The sequence below is a fragment of the Melanotaenia boesemani genome, chromosome 15 (assembly GCF_017639745.1).
Source record: "Melanotaenia boesemani isolate fMelBoe1 chromosome 15, fMelBoe1.pri, whole genome shotgun sequence".
NCBI lineage: Eukaryota > Metazoa > Chordata > Actinopteri > Atheriniformes > Melanotaeniidae > Melanotaenia > Melanotaenia boesemani.
In genome coordinates, this window is record NC_055696.1 from 14,876,568 (window position 1) to 14,898,479 (window position 21,912).

General features: G+C 37.3%; 1 protein-coding gene across 2 annotated transcripts in view; it reads left to right on the top strand.

Annotated features, from left to right (window-relative positions):
* rad50 (RAD50 homolog, double strand break repair protein) overlaps nt 1-8,976 on the top strand; it is a 34,072-nt gene extending 25,096 nt beyond the window's left edge. The window contains exons 28-30 of one of the 2 annotated variants that reach the window (XM_042008445.1): nt 7,430-8,574; nt 8,709-8,756; nt 8,863-8,976. In XM_042008445.1, coding sequence (XP_041864379.1) covers nt 7,430-7,616 — 187 coding nt within the window. In that variant the 3' untranslated portion in view covers nt 7,617-8,574; nt 8,709-8,756; nt 8,863-8,976. Of the gene's footprint in view, nt 1-3,084; nt 3,781-7,429; nt 8,575-8,708; nt 8,757-8,862 lie in introns of those variants that run through there. The other variant, XM_042008444.1, reaches the window with a different exon arrangement.
* The last annotated feature ends 12,936 nt before the right edge of the window (nt 8,977-21,912 follow it).

Below are 21,912 nucleotides of genomic sequence, written 5' to 3' on the forward strand. Positions count from 1 at the left end.
GAAGGTTTGCATGCCAAGCTAGCTTTTCAAGCAAAGACTTACTTGCCCACAAGTTATGAGGAGGATGAAGAGAAAACCGCCAAGCCTCTCATCCAAGAAAGACAAAGATGAGAACAAAATTTCCATTCCTTCTGCTTAGGTTGCAATGCCTAACACAATTTCGGCGTCGCAGGGAGAGCCACCAGCTTCTCCCGTTAAAAGCATGGACATGCAGGTAGTGTGTAAGTGCGCTGCATCCAGGCTAAACAAACCTCAGCCTGTTGTATTAAAGGATACCACCAGATATGACCCCACGCCACAATGGAACAAAACATCTACTCCTGTTTTCTGAAACTGCTGGAGGTGCCTTTGGTCTTGCGAAAGGACTGTCTCTTCAGTGGTAAAATTTAAATACAAAAGGCTTCCTCCCTAGATTTTGAGAACATGGCAAAGTCTGAAATAACCTTAATGGATCCATTAGTTGTAGCCCATCTGCACCCACAATTTTTTTGTGCCATACTGCTATCATAATCTGACCATTAATAGTCTGTCATGACTAATAAAAAGTTAACAAAATCATGTCTTAAGCAGTCAGGGTGTTGAACGTCAGCTCTGCATACCAAGTAGTTATGTGAGGACATGGTGTAAAAGAACAACAGCTGCATATTGTTAGCCTCACAGTGTAATTGACCAAGTCATATTTTGGCTAAATTACACGTGGACAAAATTGTTGGTACCCTTCGATTAATGAAAGAAAAACTCACAATGGTCACAGAAATAACTTGAATCTGACAAAAGTAATAATAAATAAAAATTCTGTGAAATTTAACCAATGAAAGTCAGACATTGCTTTTCAACCATGCTTCAACAGAATTATTTAAAAAAAATAAACTCATGAAACAGACCTGGACAACAATGATGGTACCCTTAACTTAATATTTTGTTGCACAACCTTTTGGGGCAATCACTGCAATAAAACGATTCCTGTAACTGTCAATGAGTCTTCTGCACCTCTCAGCAGGTATTTTGGCCAACTCCTCATAAGCAAACTGCTCCAGTTGTCTCAGGTTTGAATTTACAGATGGCATTTTTCAGCTCCTTCCAAAGATGCTCAATAGGATTTAGGTCAGGGCTCATAGAAAGCCACTTTAGAATAGTCCAGTGTTTTCAGCCATTCTTGGGTGTTTTTAGCTGTGTTTTGGGTCATTATCTTTTTGCAAAACCCATGACCTGCGACTGAGACCAAGCTTTCTGACACCGGCCAGCACATTTCTCTCTAGAATCTCTTGATAGTCTTGAGATTTCATTGTACCTGCACAGATTCAAGGCACCCTGTGCCAGATGCAGCAAAGCAGCCCCAGAACATAACAGAGCCTCCTCCATGTTTTACAGTAGGGACGGTGTTCTTTTCTTCATATGCTTCATTTTTCCCTCTGTAAACGTAGAGCTGATCTATCCATATGATATTCACCCAGAAGCTTTGTGGCTTGTCAACATGTAGTTTGGCTTTTTATTGATTTGTTTTCAACAATGGTGTCCTCCTTAGTCGTCTCCCATTAAGTCCACTTTGGCTCAAACAACGACGGATGGTGCGATCTGACACTGATGTTCCTTGAGCTTGAAGTTCACCTTTAATCTCTTTAGAAGTTTTTCTGGGCTCTTTTGTTACCATTTGTATTATCCGTCTTTGATTTGTCATCAATTTTCCTCCTGCAGCCATCTCCAGGGAGGTTCCCCTTGGATCTTAAATTTCTGAATAATATGTGCAACTGTAGTCACAGTAACATCAAGCTGCTTGAAGATGTTTTTATAGCCTTTACCTTTAACATGCTTGTCTATAATTTTCTTTCTAATCTCCTGAGACAACTCTTCCCTTTGCTTCCTCTGGTCCATGTTTAGTGTGGTACACACCATGTCACCAAACACCACAGTGGCTACCTGTAGCCCTATATATAGTCATACTGACTGGTTACAAGATTGTAGACACCTGTGATGCAAATTAATGGACACACTTTGGATTAACATGTCCCTTTGGTCACATTATTTTCAGTCTTTTCTAGGGGTACCATCATTTTTGTCCAGCCCTGTTTCATGAGTTTATCTTTTTTAAATAATTCTTTTGAAGCATGGTTGAAAAGCAACATCTGACTGAATTTTTATTTATTATTACTTTTGTCAGATTCAAGTTATTTCTGTGGCCATTGTGAGTTTTTCTTTCATTAACCGAAGGGTACCAACAATTTTGTCCACAACAGTATATATGTAACTGTCCTCTCCTAATATCGCTGATTGACTCTGCAACATTGCCTGAAAAATAAATAAATAAATGAATATGACTTAGGCAATTATTTAAAATATTGATTAAAATTGAATTTTGACAATTACGCTAATATGCTAACGATTAGTTGTGTCCAGTCTATTTATGTGGACAGGACAAAAGGGGTTGAGAGGAGAGACCAACTCTTTGCTTCATGGGAAAAACCCCTTGTGAACAGACCTGTTGAAAAGTAGCAGCTTTCTCATTAGATCGTGGGTTTGATTGTTTTAGTACATACTTACAGGCCTGCGTGCTAACTCCACTTGGGGCTTGGCTGCATCCTGGGTTCTGTTTAAAGGTTTGTTCATGCAGGACCCTCCTTGCTGGGCAAAGTAAGAATAGGTTCTTATCTTAATTAAAAGTGTGTCATAGCACAAACTACTTAAAGATAATATGACAAGGGCACGACAATCACCAACTAAACAGGATTGTTATATTGTGATAAATGCTTCTGAGGAATACACAGAGGGGTGTATCCCATAGCAAGACATTAAAAAGAGCCGTGAAAAAGAACTGGGCTTTGGCAAGTAACTTTTTTTTTTTGGTGCTTTTCCATTTTTATTCTTCCTCTTTCTAGATTGAACAGAACAATTTACAATAAAATCATGAAAGATGAGATTAATTACAACCAGTTTAGACCACCTGACATGATACAGTTAAATATTCTACATACTAGATAAATAATAGTAGTTTACTTTTTACAAGTTTCATTATTCTGCATCTTCTTATTACACATTACAGTGTGAACCACATGAGTTGTGAATTTGTCTCCTCACTCTTCTCTCCAGAATAATTAAGAGTCGCTCTCGTCAGCGTAACTTCCAGCTGCTCATCATCACACACGATGAAGACTTTGTGGAGCTGCTGGGCCGGTCCAGTTACATCGAGCACTTCTACCGGATCCGGAAGAATCAGGACCAGAACTCCGAAATCACAAAGTGCAGCATCTCCTCCCTCTCATCCTATCTCCACTGAAGTGACTGTACACGCCTTTAGAAATGCAGCTCTGCTTTATGTTTGAATGTGCTTGGACAGTTTAACTCTTTAGAAATTAAACTCAGATCTTTAATTGGCTACAATTAAGATATTACTAAATATTGATGCCACATTGCAGGATGTGGGGTTTTCTGTTTCATTTTTCTTTTTTGTTACTTTAGGATATCACTCTTCATTAACCCTAACATTAATAACTGATAACTGGTTTTCTGCTTTTACCAAAAAAAAAGTCATTCCAGTGCCTGAGAACCCAAACTGACAGCAGAGGATAGGATCTATGTTTATGACATGAGTAGCTTCAGCCTGATGTGGTTGAATTGGTTATCCAGTTCTGTGCACATACATGAAACAAAAAACTGCATTGATTTAAAAATATTCTGCATTTAATTCTGACATTAACCAAAGATTAACGGGAGCAATAAAGGAATGGTTTTTGTTTAGACTTCCTTGTTTCATCATTTCTGTTAATAAATTTCTTCTGAATATCAGTTTTTGTCTTAACTGGAATTTTTGCTTCTCATCATTTTTTAAATCATTACAGCAACCAACCCAACTATTTCAGAGAAAACCAACAGATTTTTTGGGGGGGGGCTCATCAACCACAATTCTCTTATCTCACATAGTTTGCGACAGCAATTGGTTTTTGTAAAGGAGGAAACACGGTGGAGGCGTGATCAAAGCAGGTATAAATTCGGTGCTCTCAGTCCGTGTTTTCAAAGCAAACTGAAAGCTGAAAATTAAGCAGTCAAGCATTTCAGAGGCTTCTTGAAAATATTTTTCCTGAGGAGTCACCCAACAATCAGCAAGTATGGAGATGCTAGTACTTCTTCTGGTCTCTGCTGTGGCTCACCTGGTCTACCCAGCTCCTGCAAATAATGCCCTCAACCACGTTATTGATGAGGCTACAAATTACAACAGAAGCCTCTACCAGGTAAGAAACTCATCTGATGAGTACAGCTGATGGTTAACATGCTATTTCTGCAGCAGCTTATTGATGCTTTGTGATAATACAACTTGTCATCTTAAAAGTATTTAGTTATGTAATGTATATTTTCTGTGTTGCAGGACTTCTTTGTGGAGGATGTGACGGATCTGGCAGACGCTGGATGCAATGTGAGTAGAGTTGTCTTTAAAACTGCTGCTATATGCAACATCTGCATTTTCATGTAGAATTTTTCTATGCATACACATTATTAAATAATCCTCATCTTCCCAATAGGGTACTTTCTACTGCAAAGTCCAGCAGATCTTGAATGACCACCACAAAAACACAAAAGATCGTGGAGACATGAAGGTTTTGCGAAACCTCAATGTGTTCATCAATGAAACAGAGGTGAGATTTTATTTTAAAACAATTCCTTAGAAAGGTATAAGATCACTAGCTCACACTTTCACACTCCGAGCTGTAAAGCAGCTGCCAGGTAGTGTAACAAATTTAGCATTATCAATCAATGTTTATGTTCTGAACTTGATGTATTGTGTTCCAGATAAAATGTGTCGAGGCGCTGAAGAATGTGAAGAAATCAGACAAACGCAGGCTTCTTCCAGATTTGCTGGACAATCTTGTTAAGTGTAGTAGGCTCACCAATTTCAAAGGGGGGTTAAAAACAACCTCTATATCCCCCTCATAAAAGTAACCAGTCATTATTTGACAACTTTCTTAAGGTTTTTTCTTTATCCATGACTTTCTGCAGGTCAGTCAGCAGAACTTTCATTTTCTATACGATCACAGGGCAGTATGATTTAAGTTAGAATAACCAACGCTGTAGTTTACTTTATTGTTCTATTGGTGGTTTTTTCCTGTTTTTGTTATACAGCTGATTGTTTTATTGTGTAGCAAATATATACAATACACTTGCTAAGTTTTACTGTGGTCAAATATATTGAAAATATTGCATTTATTAACTTTTATGTGTTTACTTTCATGTTTTATACCAGAATGGCAGCATTTCCTTGTGACCCACATATTTATCTATTTTATTTTATTGAACATAAGTCAATGGTGTTTAATGTCTTTATTTGAGTTAAATATTTATTGTAATATTTTCTCACAGCAATGGAACGACTGTTTACTGAAAAATAAATCTTACTGCCCATGAATGGAACTTGAATGGGAATTTTTCTTCTCCGTGGCCTGCTGTGCAGCATCAACAGGCAGTTGTTGTCGTCATGTTTATTTTTATCTGTTAATGAATTTTAACAATGCTGTTTGAAAAAGTCAGTTAATTTAATATTAGCGTCTTTACTGAGATATGCCTTGAACAAATCTAAAGAGTCATTTAAAAACCACAGGTTATGAATTCTGTTGAAACTATACCTCATCCTCTGATCGTGGCTTTATGGGTGGGCTTTCACCAGTCCATCAGAGGGATAAAACAGATCCCAGTGAGACAAACACCCACATGAACATAAACTCATTCCTATTGGGGTCAGTTGAGAATTACTATTTAACATAACATGCATATTTGTGGACGATGGGAGGAAGCTTGAAGTACCTGAAGAAAACCATGCATGCATGGAGAGAACATGCAAAGATGTCACACATGTGCTCGGACTTGAGTGTTAACTTAAAAACATCCCCGGTGTGTCATTGTTATCAATCATGTGCAGGACTCTTGTTCTCTTCTTTTTGTGGCTAGATCATAGACAAATGTTTCTCAGTATTGAGGAAAGCATAGTTTAGGTTGTAGGTCTTGAAACAGCATCAGATTAAGTGTTATACATTATCAAGGGGTTAAAATGTGCTGACTATCTGTAGTTCAGGAGCAGTTGGCAACAGGATTATTAAATCTGATAAACACACAGTATCGTAGGGTCAAGGCTTCAGATTGCAATAATTCACTCTTGCTTTTATTTAATAATCTACAGTTGTACAAAATGCCACATTTTTCCACCCACCAAACCAGGATTGTAGTATTTCAATAAATGTCCATTTTTCATCTAAATAATCTTTTCATCTTATTATTTTGCCCTACATCACACACATTTAGCAAACTCTTCAGCTGGGAAAATGTTGAGGGCCATACCATTTTCTGCCATGTCATGAGGCTATTTTTGTGTTCATGTAGCCCTTCAGCAGTGTTTTTTGTGGCATACTGCCATCATGTGCTGACCAAAAATAGTTTACCATGACTAAAAAAGTTGACAAAGTCATGGCTTAAGCAATTTGGGTGTTGAATGTCACCTCTAAACTCTGCATATCAAGTGGAGTTATGTGAGGACATGCTGTAAAAGAACAACCGTTTAATATTATTAGCCTCATAGTGTAATTGACCAAGTCATATTTTGGCAAAATTATTATATCTAACTGTCCTCTCCTAATATTACTGATTGATTCTGCATCATTGCCTAAAGAAACAAAAAATATGACTTAGGCAATTATTTAAAATATTAATTAGAGTGCAACTTCGACAAAAATGCTAATATGCTAACGATTAGTTGTGTCCAGTCTCTTTATGTGGACAGGACTAAAGGGGTTGAGAGGAGAGACCAACTCTTTGCTTCATGGGAAAAACCCCTTGTGGACAGACCTGTTGAAAAGTAACAGCTTTCTCATTAGATTGTGGGTTTGATTGTTTTAGTACATACTTACAGGCCTGCGTGCTAACTCCACTTGGGGCCTGGCTGCATCCTGGGTTCTGTTTAAAGGTTTGTTCATGCAGGACCCTCCTTGCTGGGCAAAGTAAGAATAGGTTCTTATCTTAATTAAAAGTGTGTCATAGCACAAACTACTTAAAGATAATATGACAAGGGCACGACAATCACCAACTAAACAGGACTGTTATATTGTGATAAATGCTTCTGAGGAATACACAGAGGGGTGTATCCCATAGCAAGACATTAAAAAGAGCTGTGAAAAAGAACTGGGCTTTGGCAAGTAACTTTTTTTTTTAGTGCTTTTCCATTTTTATTCTTCCTCTTTCCAGATTGAACAGAACAATTTACAATAAAAGCATGAAAGATGAGATTAATTACAACCAGTTTAGACCACCTGACATGATACAGTTAAATATTCTACATACTAGATAAATAATAGTAGTTTACTTTTTACAAGTTTCATTATTCTGCATCTTCTTATTACACATTACAGTGTGAACCACATGAGTTGTGAATTTGTCTCCTCACTCTTCTCTCCAGAATAATCAAGAGTCGCTCTCGTCAGCGTAACTTCCAGCTGCTCATCATCACACACGATGAAGACTTTGTGGAGCTGCTGGGCCGGTCCAGTTACATCGAGCACTTCTACCGGATCCGGAAGAATCAGGACCAGAACTCCGAAATCACAAAGTGCAGCATCTCCTCCCTCTCATCCTATCTCCACTGAAGTGACTGTACACGCCTTTAGAAATGCAGCTCTGCTTTATGTTTGAATGTGCTTGGACAGTTTAACTCTTTAGAAATTAAACTCAGATCTTTAATTGGCTACAATTAAGATATTACTAAATATTGATGCCACATTGCAGGATGTGGGGTTTTCTGTTTCATTTTTCTTTTTTGTTACTTTAGGATATCACTCTTCATTAACCCTAACATTAATAACTGATAACTGGTTTTCTGCTTTTACCAAAAAAAAAGTCATTCCAGTGCCTGAGAACCCAAACTGACAGCAGAGGAAAGGATCTATGTTTATGACATGAGTAGCTTCAGCCTGATGTGGTTGAATTGGTTATCCAGTTCTGTGCACATACATGAAACAAAAAACTGCATTGATTTAAAATTATTATGCATTTATAATTCTGACAGTAACCAAAGATTAACAGGAGCAATAAAGAAATAGTTTTTGTTTAGACTTCCTTGTTTCATCATTTCTGTTAATAAATTTCTTCTGAAACTCAGAAGTTTTGGTCTTAACTGGAATTTTTGCTTGTCACCATTTTTTAAATCATTACAGCAACCAACCCAACTATTTCAGAGAAAACCAGCAGATTTTTTTTTTTTTTTTCTCATCAACCACCATTCTCTTATCTCACATAGGCTGTGACAGCAATTGGTTTTTGTAAAGGAGGAAACACGGTGGAGGCGTGATCAAAGCAGGTATAAATTCGGTGCTCTCAGTCCGTGTTTTCAAAGCAAACTGAAAGCTGAAAATTAAGCAGTCAAGCATTTCAGAGGCTTCTTGAAAATATTTTTCCTGAGGAGTCGCCCAACAATAAGCAAGTATGGAGATGCTAGTACTTCTTCTGGTCTCTGCTGTTGCTCACCTGGTCTGCCCAGCTCCTACGAATAATGCCCTCAACCACGTTATTGATGAGGCTACAAATTACAACAGAAGCCTCTACCAGGTAAGAAACTCATCTGATGAGTACAGCTGATGGTTAACATGCTATTTCTGCAGCAGCTTATTGATGCTTTGTGATAATACAACTTGTCATCTTAAAAGTATTTAGTTATCTAATGTATTTTTTCTGTGTTGCAGGACTTCTTTGTGGAGGATGTGACGGATCTGGCAGACGCTGGATGCAATGTGAGTAGAGTTGTCTTTAAAACTGCTGCTATATGCAACATCTGCATTTTCATGTAGAATTTTTCTATGCATAAACATTATTAAATAATCTTCATCTTCCCAATAGGGTACTTTCTACTGCAAAGTCCAGCAGATCTTGAATGACCACCACAAAAACACAAAAGATCGTGGAGACATGAAGGTTTTGCGAAACCTCAATGTGTTCATCAATGAAACAGAGGTGAGATTTTATTTTAAAAAAATTCCTTTAAAAGTTATAAGATTACTAGCTCACACTTTCACACTCCGAGCTGTAAAGCAGCTGCCAGGTAGTGTAACAAATTTAGCATTATCAATCAATGTTTATGTTCTGAACTTGATGTATTGTGTTCCAGATAAAATGTGTCGAGGCGCTGAAGAATGTGAAGAAATCAGACAAACGCAGGCTTCTTCCAGATTTGCTGGACAATCTTGTTAAGTGTAGTAGGCTCACCAATTTCAAAGGGGGGTTAAAAACAACCTCTATATCCCCCTCATAAAAGTAACCAGCCATTATTTGACAACTTTCTTAAGGTTTTTTTCTTTATCCATGACTTTCTGCAGGTCAGTCAGCAGAACTTTCATTTTCTATACGATCACAGGGCAGTATGATTTAAGTTAGAATAACCAACGCTGTAGTTTACTTTATTGTTCTATTGGTGGTTTTTTCCTGTTTTTGTTATACAGCTGATTGTTTTATTGTGTAGCAAATATATACAATACACTTGCTAAGTTTTACTGTGGTCAAATATATTGAAAATATTGCATTTATTAACTTTTATGTGTTTACTTTCATGTTTTATACCAGAATGGCAGCTTTTCCTTGTGACCCACATATTTATCTATTTTATTTTATTGAACATAAGTCAATGGTGTTTAATGTCTTTATTTGAGTTAAATATTTATTGTAATATTTTCTCACAGCAATGGAACGACTGTTTACTGAAAAATAAATCTTACTGCCCATGAATGGAACTTGAATGGGAATTTTTCTTCTCCGTGGCCTGCTGTGCAGCATCAACAGGCAGTTGTTGTCGTCGTGTTTATTTTTATCTGTTAATGAATTTTAACAATGCTGTTTGAAAAAGTCAGTTAATTGAATATTTGTGTCTTTACTGAGATATGCCTTGAACAAATCTAAAGTCATTTAAAAACCACAGGTTATGAATTCTGTTGAAACTATACCTCATCCTCTGATCGTGGCTTTATGGGTGGGCTTTCACCAGTCCATCAGAGGGATAAAACAGATCCCAGTGAAACAAACAACCACATGAACATAAACTCATTCCTATTGGGGTCAGTTGAGAATTACTATTTAACATAACATGCATATTTGTGGACGATGGGAGGAAGCTTGAAGTACCTGAAGAAAACCATGCATGCATGGAGAGAACATGCAAAGATGTTACACATGTGCTCAGACTTGAGTGTTAACTTAAAAACATCCCCGGTGTGTCATTGTTATCAATCATTTGCAGGACTCTTGTTCTCTTCTTTTTGTGGCTAGATCATAGACAAATGTTTCTCAGTATTGAGGAAAGCACAGTTTAGGTTGTAGGTCTTGAAACAGCATCAGATTAACAGTGTTATACATTATCAAGGGGTTAAAATGTGCTGACTGTCTGTAGTTCAGGAGCAGTTGGCAACAGGATTATTAAATCTGATAAACACACAGTATCGTAGGGTCAAGGCTTCAGATTGCAATAATTCACTCTTACTTTCCTTTAATATTTTAAAACCTGGATTGTAGTAGGTCTATAAATTACCATGTTTCATCTAAATAATCTTTTCATCTTATTATTTTGCCCTACATCACACACATTTAGCAAACTCTTCAGCTGGGAAAATGTAGAGGGCCAAACCATTTTCTGCCATGTCATGAGGCTATTTTTGTGTTCATGTAGCCCTTCAGCAGTGTTTTTTGTGGCATACTGCCATCATGTGCTGACCAAAAATAGTTTACCATGACTAAAAAAGTTGACAAAGTCATGGCTTAAGCAATTTGGGTGTTGAATGTCACCTCTAAACTCTGCATATCAAGTGGAGTTATGTGAGGACATGCTGTAAAAGAACAACCGTTTAATATTATTAGCCTCATAGTGTAATTGACCAAGTCATATTTTGGCTAAATTATGATATCTGTCTAACTCTCTTAAAATTGCTGATTGACTCTGCATCATTGCCTAAAAAAAAAACCCAAAAAATATGACTTAGGCATTTATTTAAAATATTGATTAAAATTCGATTTTGACAATTATGCTAATATGCTAACGATTAGTTGTGTCCAGTCTCTTTATGAGGACAGGTCAAAAGGGGTTGGGAGAAAAGTATTTGACAGCATACTCTTTTTTTTAGGATATCTAGTTTATTTCATAGATCTATTGTTTTTGTTTTTTTTGTTTTTTGTTTTTTGTTTTTTCCCCCTGTTTTTGTTATACAGCTGATTGTTTTATTGTGTAGTAAATATATACAATACACTTGCTAAGTTTTACTGTGGTCCAAAAAATTGAAAATGTTGCATTTATTTACTTTTATGTGTTCACTTTCATGTTTTAAACCAGAATAGCTGTAGCAGCTTTTTTTGTGACCCATATATACCCTTTTTTTCTTCTTCTTCTTCTTTTTCTTTTTCTTAACATAAGTTAAGTAAGGGATAACACCCGGTCGAGGAAGCAACTGCCCCCCTATTGTTCATTAATTAATGATAATGGACACCTCGAAGGGCATTATCCGGCTTATACCATGAGCACTTATAGAAATAAATTTTAAATCAATTGTTAATACATTAATGTTGTTTTTTACCGTTAAAATCCTAAGTTTGTCACAAGAAGCGACCGAGTTGACTATTTCGCGTTGCCAAGGTAACCGGCTCTGACACATAATCTGAGGTTGAGTCATCCCTGGATATTTCTGTTTATTCTATAGCTCATTTTCCTGTCTGTCCCTAAATGACAACAGTTTATACTCATAAATGCTGGGTGTCACAAACTTTTATACTCCATATATAATACATCACATGATGATTTGTCACATTGGTACTTTCTGTAATTTTGTGTACTTTCCAGGCAAAGCTGTCTTTGTCTTATGGTTTGTTTCAGTTGGACCACACCTATGTTGCACAGCAGTGGCCTCAGTATGATTTGGTCTCATGGAAAATGACAAACACTGTTCCTCCAGTTGCTTCAGAAGCAGAAGTACACAGAATTCAACTAAGGACATGGCTTGATATCTCCTCCCACAAGTCACCAGCTGCTTCTCCCCCCCTCATACCAAGCAGAGCAAGCTAGAGGTTATATGAGCTTAACACAAAGATTCATTCTTACATTGTTGTCAGTTATCCCCACAATGTTATTTACTCCTTTAGAAATACATTTGTTGGTAAGGCAACTATCACATTAGCTGTCAGACAACTTTCCACTGTCTGATAGAATTACTTATTCTGCCCCTGACGACTTTAAAACACAAATGCTGTTGTTGAAATCTTTGCTTGTTACAGATGTTTTTGTTTACCTATTTTTTTAACTAGTTCACCTACTAACCTAAATAACTCATAACTTTGCTCATCAACTACTACAGCTCCATCTCATCTCACACAGTGTGACTACATTTGTTTTTGTGATGAGGGAAACATGGTGGAGACATGGGCAAACCAGATATAACTTTTGTACTTTTAGTCAAGCCTTTAATTCAAAATACAGGCTGTTAAGGGAGCAGTCAAGCATTTCAACAGCTTCTCGAGAAAGGATCTTCCTGAGAAGTCAATAAGTCAACACTTTTTCTGGTTACTGTTGTGCTTCAGCTGGTGAGCCCAGCTATTGTCAGTCCTAAAGAACAACCTCTCAACTATGTAATTGCCACAGCTTCAAAATACAACACAAGTCTCTCTCTGGTAAGAGCTCATCTGTCAAGCACAGCGGCTGGTAAGCATGCTGTTTCTAAAACAGCTTATTAGGCATTATTCTATTAAGACTGTTGGTCTATATTTATTTAATGTATTTATTCTGTGATGCAGGACTACTTTGTGGAGGATGTGACAGATCAAGCTGAAGCTGGGTGTAATGTGAGTACAGTGGTCTTTAAAATAGACCTATACTTTTACTTAGAAATGTTGCTATTCATTAATCTAGCTCATCTTTCCAATAGGATGTTTTCTGCTGCAAAGTAGATCTTTATTCACCATCACTGGAACACAAGCGCACATGTAGACATGAAGCTTTTGGAGGCACGTGAGCTATGCACCACTTGAAACAAAAGTAGAAGTTTCAGTTTATATTTACCAAGTTAAAAAAAAGAGGTATATGTTATAAAGCCCTCTTATTGTTGCTTTATCATGCTACCGCACTGTGCCTTTTGAAAGCTGATGAGTAGCTGTGAAGTAGTGAGTAGTGTAACAAATTTAGCATTTTCAGTGAATGTTTATGTTCTGAACTTTGTGTGTTTTAGATAAACTGATGAGGTATTGAAGAATGTGAACGAATCAGAAAATAGGAAGCCTCTTTCAGATCTTACTCTCTGGTTGTTTGGTTGTTTTAATTGTGTAGCAAATACAGACAGTACAGTTTATTAAGTTTAATTATTTACAAGACGCATGTTATTTACTTTTATCTGCTCAGTTGATGTCTTCTATCAGAACAGAAGTCACTGTTTACATAAAAATTCAGATTGTGTGCTAACTTTGGTAAAAACACATACTCCATGTTATCCTTTGCTTTTCTGAACTTTTCACAATGCATCACTGAATTTTGAATTTTACTTGCTAATTCAAATTTGATAAGTATGTTTGTACATCTGTATATGTCAACAACATTCAACCCTGTAATCTTTCCCATATATTCTGTATGTGTTATCTCTGTTTTGGTCATTATAAGCATTTAATTACTTGATAAATGGTGTTATTCATTATAAAAAGGCTAAAATGAACAAATATTCTATACATTTTTGTTTTCCACATTAAAAATCTTTAATCGTATGAACTTTTGTCGATATGACGGGTGAGTTCAGACTCACTGAGCTGAGTTTTAACTCTGAGCTCTGAAATGTCGTATTTGATTATCAACTTTCAAACCACAGGAAATGTTTCTGTGGCTAAATCAGTATTAAGAAAAGCACAGTTTCATTTCACAGAAGTTTTATGCTGTTTTTAAAATCAATTTATATGAGTTATGATTAATGTGTGGTGGTGTTACTAAATGTACAAAACATTTACGCTTCTTGTGTATTTACATTGTTTAGAAATTATAACCATGTAACCAGGTTAAAAATCTGAAACGTTAACTAGATATAAACTAGATAGATAAAAAAATGTGTTTTCACGTAAATGTAAAAAAAATGAGGAGTTCAGGGAGCACCTTGTGGGTTAGTCTGATTTTAAGATTGTGCTCCCATCTGACTGTGATGCAGAATTTAAAAGTTAAATCCTGTTGCTATGTTTGGTGTTGTTGTTTCTGTTCTGTTGACTCGGCAGAAAATGTACATATTTTTTTTTTTATTTTTTACTTTTTTTTCTACTCTAACTTAAATCTAAATTAACAAAAAGTTCTTTGAAAATGAAAAACAGAAACTGAAATAAAAGTTGCCTTAATATGTTGTTACAGAGTGTGTTGCTGTTTACATGTATGTATTATGGTACCTCTTCCTCCAAAACGCTCATATAGTCTTTTTATAAACACTGTCCAAGATGAACGGAGTAAACTGAGATCATCCTTAAAATTTTAGCAGTTTCTACACTGAGCTTGCATGAAAGCTTTTAGTCAACAACTCTGTGGTTGGATGTGAGATTAATAGATTAATCTGCACACAGGGCTCCAATTATTTAAATGTCTTACATTACAAATTCATAAAAGAAATCTAAAAGATCATTTTTAAAAAATTGAAAAGCTTTCAATTCAGCTTTGTGTTGTGAACAAGCTGCTTTGAAAGTGTATTTCAGCTAACTTCTCAGTCAGTATTTTCTATGTAAACAGAATTATGAGAACTATATTAAGAGCATTATTAAGTAGTCTGCAAAATAACATCAACATATTGGATGGACCCAACTGTGGACCAGACCTGAATCCACATCCATAATCTGTGAAGGCAACAACAAGAACAATCTGACAGTGAAGGGCAGGAGTTGGTGTGTTAAAATAATCATTCAAAATCTTGACAATGGCATGACTTCAGTGTCCTTACTGGTAGTTTATGGTTTGCTTGTGTGTTTATTTCTTGATTATGAATAAAAGAATGTACCACACACGAACCCAAACTTAATAGCGTTATAACTGTGGCTCTGGATAAACTAGAAACAATCGTACCAGAGATTAAATCCTCATCAGAATTGGATATATGATTGTGCCGTGCAACAGCAGACGGGTAGTGAGAGCAAACTCAGTGATTCGTCAGTCTGAGGAAGGAAATATGGCTTTGTGTTCAAATCTGTTTCAGCTTATTTCTATGTAGCAGTCAAACTGAATACATTTTATAAATATGTTAAACCAAGATGATCTTAAAATGAAGGAAGATCAAGAAGCTTTACACAACACTTCAAATTGTGGTAGACCATCTGCTGGTTATTTACTTTTCAATTGGACCAGAGGGAACTACTATTTATTATTTGTGTGCAGAAGCACTGATGGGTCTTGGAATAGCAATACAGAAACGTTTAGAAGTTCAAATGATCACTCAAATATTGATGCTTCTGTAAATCATTCAGCCCACAACGAACTTCCAAAGAATCCTCTCTTCGTGCAGTGCACTAAGCTAATCGTGGCAGCCCAGAAATACATTTATGTAGTTGCTCTTTCTGGCTGTGGTGAGCTGGTTCCCTCTCTGAGAGAAACATGTTTCACCACTCTTTTCCCCCTTGCCTCGGACAATGTACCCGTCACTCAGTGACTTGATGCAATGTGAGAGCTTTGGGGAGGCTTGCTCTTGGTGGTGGTTAGTTCTCCGTGTGGCATTCAGCTGTGTGTATGTGCGCTACTGAACCGTGGCTCCCTCATTACTTAATAAAGAGAATCACTCTCCTTTTCAACAGTGCTTTTTATAGAACTGTTGGAATATTCCCGATACTTTCTGTAACCTTCTGTGCTTCTTTTGAAGGACTTCAAAGAACAAAAACTCTTAAGATTAGTTTTACTTGGGTGCAGATAAATCTCAGTATGATTAATTAGTCACTTCACTGTTTGATCATCTTCCAGTAGAACGTGTGACGCTACAAATAGCCTTTGAATAAGTTAAAGAATCAACAGTGTCTACATCTAAAAGTCCATTTTTAAAATTAAAAGTCATGCATTCACAAATTTTATATTCCTGAGCAGGACTGCAGAAGTGTCATCATCAAAATACAGTTAAAGCTGCACATTTCAATGTTTAATATTCCATGTGCTCAGAAGGAAGCCAGTTTCAGCAGATGTATTTACTGAAGCCTACTTATGGACAAATAAATAAATCCTCATGCATTATATCACATTGTGTGTACATTTTTATGAAATTGTTGATACTTAACCTCCTGTGGCCTGGCATAAACAAACATGGACATCACATTTGTGGTTGTTTGCCCCATAATACTTAATTCTGTGTAACTGTTTGACCATTTTAACCACAAGTGACTAATGTTTGTCGACTAACGCATGGTGACTAATAACATAAAAACCTCACGTGTGAGAAACACCTACAAATGCTTCCACTCAAGTTTCCCGTATGGTCTGTGGCATGCATTAAAATGATGAGTATCAGCAGATGTTTTTGATAACAGGAGATCAACGTGAAATGTGGCACAGATGGGAGGAGCTTCAGTGATAATTACAGCTTAGATGTGTTTCCATAGGAAAATTGATACACAAGCCAGAAATGTCACCAGTTGCAATGCACAATTTTTTATAAACATGGATGAGAGTTCTGTAATGCAACAACCATAAACGCCCATACAGAGCTGTGGCAAAAGTCATCATGCGTCATTTACCAGCGTAATTCTGACAGATGGGTGATAACGTGTTTTTTTTTTTTACTCTTAGAAACAGTCCTGATGATAGTCCTCTATGTTTCAGCAAGGCCATATGGCACCTTTTTTAAGCAGTGGGGGTATTGCTGGATCCACTTGTTCCTTCAGAGTTAAGAGCCACAAGTTGATATTAAGTTCTTCTGAGAGATCTTTTTTATCTGCAGATGGGTTATTTGTTACAGGACTTGCAGCAATATCTTATGGTTTTATACAGAAGGCAGGACCCAAAATCTGCAACTGACAACCAGGTGACTGAGGGAAGAAATTATGTGCAAGGTGCTTTGAATAATGGAAGTTGCTGGGGCTGTAGAGGATTTGCCCATGATGGGGGAAACAGTGAAGATGTTGCATGCAGAGTGGCAAGATAACAGGTAAGCAACTCAGGACGGACTGATTATGAAGATTATTTTCTCAGAAGTGAAGGTGCAGTGGGTGGCTTGAATCTAAACAGATACAACTGAAACAGGAAATCCAGAAACCAAAAAAAAAAAAAAAAAGGAAATCGAAACAGAAAGCCACATGAAAATAGACCCACACCCTCACAAAGATGATTTTCAATGGTTTTATCGGTATGGGTCAGAACTGATTATGATTCTGCTTCGAACCATTATTGTGTGCCACTGTCTTAGTTCAATTTGGCCCACCAAAACAGATTCCTAGGAAATAACTTGACAAAATCATTCATGAGATTACTTTCCAATATTTTCAGCTCAGCTTTTCAGGTTATTCAGAAATAACGTTCGTTTCTCTGTGTTTTTCCTAACTAGCTTAATTTAATCACACTCCCTAAGCTGAGAACACACAACTCATGGCGTATAAGCGAACTGATTTGAGGTGGCTTCCTCTTTCAACAGCGACACATGATGGTCTCTACAAGAGTCACATTCTAAAAGACAATGATTTAAAAAATGTTTTTCAATTATCACACAAAGTTCCTTTAAAATGTAAAATCCATCCTCAAGAAAACCGACTGATTTTAATATTGTGAAAAAAATTAAAGGAAACAAAAAGTGAACATGCGCTGAATATCCATTTTTCTCCATTTTCATCTTAATCTCCATCTGGTTTTTATTTGGTGTCCTCTAGATAAACTGATACTCTGCAAAGAGCTTCACCTGTCCATAGCAGCTATATAGTTCAAGGCCAAGGCCAGATGCATGCCCCCCCACCTCCCTATAGTTGTAATAATTAGTTATTTCCTAAAACTTAACGTAAACTTACTGTTCCTGAGGATGTTATCCCAGGAAAACTGCAGCTTAGCCAAAAAATGTTTGTGCCTTTCTCTCAGTAATCAGACTAAGACTAAAACACCCACAGAGTGCTCTAGTTTAGTCTGAAGCTCCTTGGATTTCTTGTATGGTGGAGTTTTGGTTATGTCTTTGCTAATGTATTACTAATTTATGGACATTCATTTCTTTTATCATTGGATTTAATTATTTTCAGTCTTCTTTGCAAATCCTGACATAAAACATGTTGATAAAATAGTTTATTTTTATTATTATTTTAGAACACACTCTTCAAATTTAGGGTGGCATGTTTCTGATTAAACCATCCAGAAATTGTACATTTCACTTCCCTCGGTCTTCTTGATGTGCATCCAAGGATGTGACTAAGTATGAAAAACTGTAGCCTTAAAAATTCTGCCATCAGTGTTTTGTAAAGGCCTTATATATGAATCTATATAATTAGTGTGCAACATAAACAATACAGTGAGGTTTGACTTTGATATGTTCTTGCTTTGGTTTCCAAGCTGATCTGATGGGATTTAGCTCATGATGTTATTCATTCAATAAATGGTGTCAAACATCTCACAACAAGAGCTAAATCTTTGTTCTGTGACCAGGTTTGTGTAAGCCCGTGTTACATGTAAATCTTTTAAGTGTGTACAAGCAGATTCTGTGTCATTACTTGTATTTATGTGGCTTTATAGAAATCATTTTGATATGTTCTTTTCCTTGATCTGTTCACACACACGTGACTCAGAGCTGGCTGCCGTTGCTACTATTTCATTGTTTTCCAGGTCGATTAGCCTCGGGGCTGTCTTCAGGGCCTGTGGCCAGTGGGAGGAGACAGGGGGGAGGAGGGTGGCTGCATCTGCTAGGGGACCTCCTTCTGGGGCTTGACTGTGTCCTGGCTCAGTTTTCATGTCTGTCTTCAAAGGCATAACCCTGTGAGGGGAGGGGGGACAAGACTACACAGACAGTGGAGCTACCATTGTTATTTTCCCATGTGCCCTCCATCAGCCTACGGTATCTAGGGTGATGCAGGATGACAACACCGAACTGTTGATCACCGTTAAGATTAATGTTACACAAAATCACACAGTTTGGTACTGCAGCTCTGTTTCCTCCACCCAATGTGCACAGAGGGGAGCAGAAACATATGATGGAAAGGCAGCGATTTGATGTAAAAACCACACTGCTGTTTGCCCTGCGCACAAATTAAAGAGTATAAATAAAACATGTGGTGTTAAAAGCTAATGAGCAGGCCTTCAGAATCTAAATGGACAGGACTTTGAATGGGATGAATTCTCCGCTCTGCAGGAGTTCGTAGCCTCCTTGTGCCTGCTGGTCCTCTCTGTAGTGGGTCCTCCGGGTGCTCCTGCTGTCACAGGGGTTTAGTGTCAGACAACCCCAGATGCACTCACCTTGACGTGATCAACCTGGAAATGAAAAGAACTAAATCCAGACAGTCAGAATAACAGACACGTCAGTCAGAGATTTGGAATTTCTTTCTTTCTTTTTACTTTTTGCTTCCATCTAACTCATCATTTCTCTTATGATTCCTGTTATTTTACCTGTTGTCCATCTTTCTTTTCTCATGCTACTTCATCTGTTTTAAGTTCTTCCCTCCAACTTCTTTTAACCCTCACCTTTCTCATTTCACTTCCTTCAGCGTTTCCTGCCAACTTCTTGTTTTCTTTCTGGATGCAACCACTCCCTTCTTCTGTTCTCCAGCTCATGCCTTCTCAAAAAGTAAATAAATAAAGAAATAAAATTTTCTGTTTTCTCGTCCTCCTTTCCGTTTGCCACATTTTCTTGGAGAGGATTATTATGTTCGGCAGACTGTGGTGATTACATCTACATATACATCTCATCTGCGTTTGTGCGCAGGCCTGCACCTGACCAGCTAAGTGCTTTGTAGGGAGAAAAAAAAAATCACGCCACAGTGAGTTATTTCTGGCTGGGTTAGTCTTATTTCTCTGGGTGCTTTGATAATGGAGAGGACTTGAATAATGAATGGGGTGTATAATACTGTTCTTCGGACCCGCTGAATGAATTAAGCAAGTACATATAAGTGACTTTTCTGTAAGTGTCTCTAATCTACGAAGGCTACACCAATCCTTTGTCTTTCTCATTTCGTGCTCTCGTTTTGTCTTTTAGGAAGTGGAACACAAATGTACGGCATAGCACCGCTCAGTGGGAGAAAATAAAAAGCCAAAGTAAATAGCTGAAGCACTTAATGTATACTTGAGTATAGACAATTATCTCTTTGGTGGTCCCTGTGTGACCATCTTGACGTGTGTGTGCTTATCTCAGTAGCATTTGCTCAATGCACTGTGACAGTGTGCAGACAGCTTGACCTCAAGCACAGACTGAACGTCTCCCATCTCTGAAGTTGCCACATCAGTTTGCAGAGTTGCATCAACTCTGCAAACTGACGTAGTTGATCATGTGAGTTATTGATTTTATTTTATTTTTTTTTTAGGTATATTTGAAGTAGATTCATTGAATATGAGGTTTAAGCAAAGCAGCATATGTCAGTCCTTTGCTTTAAATACACTGACATCAGAATATGATGACATAATTCCCAATAGTACCAGACCTACTACACATGCTTATTTACTTGATTTAGTCTATAACGTCACAAAAAAAGGTTAAAAAAAATACAACCACAGGTTTGTCTAAATGACCAAAGTGACAATATCTAACTTTCCCAATTGCTCCTCAAGTCCAGGAACATTCCTGCAGGGATATAGGACAACTTTGTGTTTAAATATCTGTTATAAAAATGTACTTAAAATTTCAGGTGCATCCCTAATGGTACTGGATAAGAATCTGAACTTTTAAAGGTTTTAAATTGTAAGATAACAAGTATATATATAGGTGTGTCTATTAAATTTCAAAAGGTCGAGAAATAAAGTAACCCAAGCAAACGTTTAGTTTTAAATCATCTGAAAACAGAAACACGTGTGTTGAGAATAGGAACAGATATGCAAAGAGAAGGGGAGATAGCATCTCCTTCTATACCTTTAAAAGATATCATTCACCTTGGCCTCAAGTTTCTACAGAGTAACCTGATCTCAGTGTGTGTGTGTGTGTGTGTGTGTGTGTGTGTGTGTGTGTAACCGCGTACATGCTGCATGCAGGTGTGTGTGTTGAATCCAGCAGTATAGGTTGGTCCTACGCTGGTTTGGCTTCTGATGATAACCGAAGGTGACTAATAGAGAGGTTGCTGTCTTCCTTCGCTCTGGTCACATTCTCATTTGTTGCTACTGGCATCCAATAAATTATTGAGCTTGGGGTGTCTTGGCTCCCATCCCTCCCCTCACATTCCCTCAGTCTGTTCCCATGGATGACAGCCACTACTGCATGTGTGTGTGTGTGTGTGTATAAATGTGTGTTCGCTGTAAAAGTGCAAGCATTCTTCAGCAATTAAACAGAGCTTCCATCCTCATTCTGTCAAAAATGGTCTTCCTTGCATGAAAACATCTCTAGTAAACACAATTTCTCCTCTCTCTTTCTTACATTTATCGTATCTTTAACTCTGTTACTTTTTTCCTAATTTCCTCTCTTTGGTGTTGGATACAGTCCATATTCATTTGTTTTAACTGTGAATGGTGGGTTGATTCTAAATGGGTTGTCTCGCCCAGATAAGACACACACTGTCCCCTTAAAATACCCCGATTATTGCATGAGAAACAGCAACACACCTTTCAGCTGCTGCTGAATAATTGAAGTGCCCTCAGTCTCCACATGCCACTACCGCTTCCAGGCCTTCAGCTCAACTTACCGCCGAGCCAGGACGTTATGATATCAATACAGCCTATTACAAGGATCAATTATTCACACCGCCAAAGCAAACATTTAGGCCAGAAAAACGAGCTTTTAATCTTTTTAACTGTTTATTTCTCTAATAACCGAAGGTCCAGTTGAA